Source organism: Ceratina calcarata, unplaced genomic scaffold (genome assembly GCF_001652005.2).
Source record: "Ceratina calcarata isolate Rehan_Ccalc_2016 unplaced genomic scaffold, ASM165200v1 scaffold341.2, whole genome shotgun sequence".
Lineage (NCBI taxonomy): Eukaryota > Metazoa > Arthropoda > Insecta > Hymenoptera > Apidae > Ceratina > Ceratina calcarata.
In genome coordinates, this window is record NW_017156941.1 from 3,529 (window position 1) to 10,062 (window position 6,534).

Consider the following 6,534-nt stretch of genomic DNA (forward strand, 5'->3'; position numbering starts at 1 on the left):
CTATAGAAGAAACTATAAAACTTATAGAATCTAAACATAACATAAATGTGGGACGCACTTGAGTGCTGAGTGCCAAGTGCGAGAAACGACTATAAATTCGAGCTTTAAGTTCGGACTGTGAATACCGGCATTTCTCCTCTCCTAGTACAAAAAGTACTAAATTCAATGCTTCCCACCATGTGTCTCTACAATCGCCACAAATCACCATCTACCACCAACATTCCTACCTACCTCTCCGTACCTTATAACCCGTGACCAATGACGTCCGTCCAGCTCGTTATGCAAACATGTTCCGAACTCATGACCTTAATCATTGAAAAGTGAAAAGATTTTATCCAACGCAGCTCTTCCTCGTTCTTCCCCTCGCGACTGCCAGTCCGCCGCTTATTGTTACCAGGTAATATCTATTCAAATTACGTTTTTCCACTTGCAAATCGTTTCCAGGAATAATTTTGCTGTCAGATAACGGCGGGCAGTTACGCCTAACCTACAATTTCCATAACCCTGGCCGCATTCATATTTCGCGTTTATTCATGTATCGATGTCACTGTATCTACCGATAACGCGGCAAATTTCCATTTCTTACTGTCGATCGGCTCTCTGTCAAATATAAAACTAAGTGCTAGTATTTCGAATTAATAAAGTGTCGATAAGAACTTTTCGTTCGAACTGTGCTTATAATGAATAGTGGTTTCTTGTGAGAACTTTTGTTTGTATTTTTTGTTTTTATTGAATTTGTTTATTTTTTTCAATTTGATGTTTTTTGGAGTTTATGTAGGTTTTATTGAATTTGTTTATTTTTGGAATTTAAAGTCTTTTTTTGAGTTTGTGTAGATTTTATGAAAATTTTATTCAATAATTGCAGTTGAATAGTGGGATTGATGATTGTGGTAGGGGACTTAATAGAAAGTAGAGGAGTCGAAGTTTAATTTGACATGAAAATGAAATAAATCAGTTCATTATTAACGAAGTTATTAGTTATTGAATTTTGAAAGTAGTTTTCAGTTGCATTTAATATTTAGAATTGATCATATTTTCATTTATTAATGACTTTGATCCCTTCGAAGTGGATTTACACAAATTTCCTAGAAGTACTTAGTTAAAGTACAAAACTCAGCCTTTAATTTCAGATTGGAATGAAGTACATCGGGCCATTATTAACAAAGTTATTAACAATTGAAGTCAAACAATGGTTTTCGTTAGAATAGTATCTTCAGGATTTTGCAATGGCCACTTAAAATATGATTTTCTTCACTTACGAGTGGATGTAGCTAAAATTATCATAAAAACTGAATTAAAACAGAGCCTTTCATCCAATTTCAGCCAATTTGAACCATCAACGGAGTAAATCAGTCCATTATTAACGAAGTTATTAAAAACTGAAATCTGACAATCTTCATTCCAGAGAAACAGTTCTTCAGAAAGTTTGCTTTAAACTTAATTTTCACGTATTCAGATTTGAATACTAGTATCCTAAAACGATATTAAAGGCAGCCGACGAGTACTTTTTAAAGCCTCACTACTTCTACTACTACTACTAGTCCCGTTTTCCTTTGTACTGAATTATTACTATGCAATGTTAAAATTATAAGATTTGTGATCGCAATAATAATTGTATACATTCGTTTACAATTATGGCGCAGCTGTCTGAGAATTCTAATTAGCAGGTGAATCCTGATACCAGAAATTACTGATACCCATTTACGTCATTGTGCAACAACTACATACGTAACATGCTGAAGTAATTTTAGCTATAATGTTTAATAATTTTTTCATATCCGCATTCTTTAACGAAGTCGGAAAAAATTCTGTAATATATGTAATGTCTAGTACTGTATTTCTAAATTTTTGCAGAATTTTTCATTCACGAAAATTGTAAATATTAAATATTTTATAAATATTAAATATTAACTGTAAATTATTCTTCTCTGTTATGCTTTGGAAATTTTTAACAATTTTAGTTTGCAACTTTAAAGTCTAGAAAATTATATAATTTAAATCCCATCGAATACAATATCCTTGAATTTTTCAGAATTTTTCAAGTACTCGAATTGCCGAAATTAAATAGTTTATACAGAAACATATTTGAAACCTAATATCGAGAAGTTTTCTGATTTGTTTGTTACACAAATCCTTGATGACAAAATTTTTTAAAATTTTACAGTATTATCCCCACCAAGTAGTATATTCCTGAATTTTTCATTCATAAGTACCGTAGATATTAAATAAAAACGTTAAAATCATAGACAAGTCTCGTACACATAAACCATTCAAAAAACTGTAAAGAATTGTATCCATTTGTTTACAGTCTCATCAGCCCTGTCGACCGGGCAATTATCGCCGAATCTGCGATGTAACGATCCTTACCATAAATCGCCGATAACGATTGAAATCGCGGGCCGGCTTTAGGTAATACATTTAAAAAAAAGACGCCACATGAACGACCCCAATGCATAATTCATACATACATAATTCATACATACATACATAAGCCATGTCACGTTTCTTGTCTGACTAGCACCGATTTAAGGTCACGCGTGACAGAATGTCGAACCCTTTCGGCCGTATCTGCGCTCAGTTTGCGTCAGGCTTGAAATCGCGAACGATCAGGATGGTAGCAAGTGCGCAGGCAGCACCGTTGCAAGAGCAGGCATTAGAGGAGCGTTGCATCCTAGTCGATCAGGCGGATAGGCCTCTGGGCGAAGCGTCAAAAAGGGACTGCCACCGGGTGAATGATCAGGGCCAGGTGCTGCTCCACAGGGCCTTCAGTGTGTTTCTGTTTAACAGCAAGGGCGAGCTTTTGCTCCAGAAGAGGTCAGCTAACAAGGTATGGAGGTTCAACTATTGACGTTTTCTTTTTATTTTGATTCAATACTGATCCATGGATCCGTTTTGATTTGGGGTCATTTTAGACCCATTTTTTGGGGTCATATTGAGATGCTTCTTTAGTCGGTGGTGTATTTTGGGGATTTCTTTTAGTTTGAGAACTCTTTTTGGCTCTTTTTTAGTTCAGGTCTGATCCTTGGGGCATTTTTTAGTTGAGGGCACATTTTTAGCCTGTTTTTAGTTGGCCATACATTTTTCGGACTTTTTTGGTTAGAGTTTAGTTGGAGACCCATTTTTGGACATTTGTGTGAATTGGAGTCTTTTTAGAAGGAAAGGCATGTAAAACCATGGGGGTCGGAAGGCACCGGCGCGATACCTTTCCCAGACGATAGTATGGGTCCACCGCCCATGCTATGCATATTGTAATTCGCATCAAGACGGTATATAATATTTTCAGTTGTTGAACACTTTTATCGATTATAGACAATACGCAAGTAGAAATTAGCACATGGGCGGGATCAAGTGTAAAACATCTTGAAAGAGGGGCAATATCATTGGACAAGAGGGGTAGACTGCTCTAAATATTTATAATACCGCCCTTCAATTGACGTAGGTTTTTCTGAAGTAGTTTATCTTTTTCTCTTGTTTACTTTTTCGGTATGACAACCTGACCCATCCCAACTTTGACTGTCAACGATACATTATTGCTAACTGTAGTAGTTGCGTATCAAATAAAATTGTTAAATATCAGTATGTATTTCTGTATCCGATATTTCTTACGGTGTTTGTGATGGGAAAACATAGTGGCTCACGGTGTTTCAAAGTTACGTACGAATTGACCTGAAACTTACGGGATCGACAATAAAAAAGATGTAGTAGCTATTTAAAGCTGCACAGCGAGTGGATGGTGGAGGTGGGCCCATACTTTCGCACTCGTTTGAGGAAGATGTTCTGAGGCCCCATGCTTTGACATGGATTTCTCTATACCTTCAACCCTCTGCTACGGTACTGTTTCTGACGGGGGAGGCATCTTTCGAGCTCAAAATTTCGCTGGAAATCACGCAAGATTTTTCTTACAGTACATTACGTTACAGTAATGTGAATGGTCAATAGTACCTATTCTCATGTAACTCTCTGCTTACTGTGTCTGGGCCATTTTTAACCCTAGTTCGATTTTTCATTAATAGATACTGGCAGTTCTCTAAAACCGTGTTTAATTTTAATTTCATGAATAAATAATAAATAAAAAACCTAATATCACTGATGAAAAATATTTAATAATAGACGTCAATAGTAATGAGTACATATAATTTTTTATAAGCGATTTTAATCGCGTATTAATCAACTTTTTCTTGTCCGCGTTTGTAAATAGTCTTGAGAATGGAATTAGCAATAACTCGAATTCTAATTTAATAAATACTGAAAATGACTGATCTCAAGTACGTCAATGGAACTCACGAATTATTGAGAATTGATTAAAGTTAATTACACTAACCGACACATAAAACCTTTCTTATAAAAGTACGTAATAAATTAAAATATTAAAATTCAGATTTAAGATTAACAATTCGGATTAAAAATTAAGGATTAACAAAAGTTGTAAGAGCATAGAAGAAAAATAAGAAACGTTTAATGTAATTAGATCAATGCAACTTGAAAAATGATCCTTAATGCTATGATAATGAGAATTAAATGAAATTGTTTTCTTTTCTTTAATGACTTTTAAAGTATTGAGTTAGGAGATATTTGTATGGGACGTTATTTGCAACACTACAACTTTTGTTGGAAACATAGAACCTATAATTAACGAGTTATCTGCATTAAGCAGATATTTTGTATTGTAAGGGAGAGTCTCATACTTTTGACGATTACTCAAACTGTGCAATTTAGAGAAAAATTCTATAGGATCTTCTTTGTAGGTAATAGCAGTAGCTATAATTATTGTTTAAAACATTTTTTTTTAAGATCAATAATATAATTAACGAGTGATTAATAATAAACTGATAAACGAGTGATTACTCCTAAATTGTTGGATCTACAGAAAAATTACTTAGAACCTTATTTGTAGCTGACAACTAAAGCTTCAACTTTTGTTTAAAACATTTTTCTTCAACCTCAGTAATAAACGAGTTATAACCGCATAAATAAATTTTCTGTTTTAGATCACATTCCCCAGTCACTACACGAACACCTGTTGCAGCCACCCGTTAGCCGAGATCCCAGACGAAACTGAAGAAGACGAAGCTTTAGGCATCAGGCGAGCTGCCCGCCGTCGCCTCAGCTACGAACTGGGTATCCCTAAATCCGAGATCCTTCCGTCAGACTTCTTCTATCTAACAAGGATCCACTACCATGCGACAAACGGTTGCTGGGGTGAGCACGAGATCGACTACGTCCTCTTCATGCAAAAGGACAGCCTTACGCTTGACCCGAATCCCGATGAGGTCAGTGAACTCTCTTGGGTCTCCCAGGACCAGATCAACGAGTTCGTTAAAAACCTTGATTCCCCGTTGAGCCCTTGGTTCAAATTGATCCTGAAGCATAGATTACCCGATTGGTGGAGCAACCTGAGCGCTCTAGAGGAGATGAAGGATCACAACACGATACAGAGGTTCGTTTAACGAACGGGCCCGCCTCGCTAGGCTAGCTATTCTGGAGGATAGATGAAGTCGGACATGGACGTGAGTGTTATAACACGGCCCTCGGCGAAGAATTAGGTGGCAACACTTGAATCGTATAAATTGAATATTGTCACGCGAAGCCCATGTCTGGATTAAGTAATTCCAATGTATAGGGTGAATCGATAGAAATCGTAATGCGAAATAAGTTGGTGTTAACACGTTCACGACGGCTTAACCACCGGTGGTACGGTTATTCATATCTGACTTAAAAAACAGCATGTGTACCATTGGTAGGACGTAGACATGTGAAAAAACAAAACTGGAAGCTCAAAAATTTGGATATATTATGAGGCCCAAATTTTGGATTTACTATAAGGCGAATAATTTGGATTTACTGTAAGGCTCAAAGTCTGATTTCCCTTGTAAGGCCCAAAATTTGATTATTCATATAAGGGCCAAAATCTAATTGTCAATGAAGGGTCCAAAGTTTGATTATTAACTCAAGGCTCAGTAATTCGAGTGTCAACGTAAGGCTCAAAATGTGAGTCTCAATATAAAACCAAAAACTAAGTTTTCAATATTAGACCCAAAACTAGATTATCGATATAAGAATACACATTGAAACATGTATTGAGGCTCTTATTCACTATTTATATACATTGAAACATTTATTCAGATCCCGTCGCAAAAGGCCCAAAAATCGGCCCAACTACAATACTTGTTGAACACACTCATTGACATGGTTTACTGACGGTCACTAAATAATTATTATTCTGAGCGAAATGCTTAAGGCCTCATCGCGAGCGTGTTAATAAGCCTAGCAAGTATTCATTTGTTGCAATAATATTGAATTGTAAAAATAGAGTAATTCTTTCATATTCAGCAATCGTCGAATATTAGCGATAAGTTAATAGTTCATTCGACGTCCCACTGTGAAATGTACAAAACGTTCGATGAATCGAACGAGAATTTAAATTGAATTTCTCAGTTTCGTAAGGTGATTAATCCTAAGATATTTTCCATTGTCAAATGTGAAACTGGAGTAATTCCTTTTTTAATGAAACGCGTAGCAGCAGGACTTCCCATT

At 35.9% G+C, this 6,534-nt stretch overlaps 1 protein-coding gene across 2 annotated transcripts; it reads left to right on the forward strand.

Annotated features, from left to right (window-relative positions):
* Positions 1–261: 261 nt before the first annotated feature.
* On the forward strand, positions 262–5,824 carry Idi (Isopentenyl-diphosphate delta isomerase). 2 transcript variants are annotated; one of them, XM_018024848.2, is made up of 4 exons: positions 262–397; positions 2,309–2,409; positions 2,519–2,827; positions 4,989–5,824. In XM_018024848.2, the coding sequence occupies exons 3-4, from the start codon at positions 2,546–2,548 to the stop codon at positions 5,445–5,447; spliced, it is 741 nt and encodes a 246-aa protein (XP_017880337.1). In that variant the 5' UTR covers positions 262–397; positions 2,309–2,409; positions 2,519–2,545; the 3' UTR covers positions 5,448–5,824. The 2 variants fall into 2 exon arrangements, with proteins under 2 accessions (XP_017880337.1, XP_017880338.1); XM_018024849.2 differs by having other exon boundaries at positions 2,531–2,827.
* The last annotated feature ends 710 nt before the right edge of the window (positions 5,825–6,534 follow it).

What these genes read in the sequence shown, in the direction of transcription:
- Idi (XM_018024848.2), top strand. Translation starts at nt 2,546, where the DNA reads ATGTCGAACCCTTTCGGCCGTATCTGCGCTCAGTTTGCGTCAGGCTTG. An exon ending in AGAAGAGGTCAGCTAACAAG is followed by an intron (nt 2,828 to 4,988) that starts GTATGGAGGTTC and finishes TTTCTGTTTTAG; the next exon opens with ATCACATTCCCCAGTCACTA.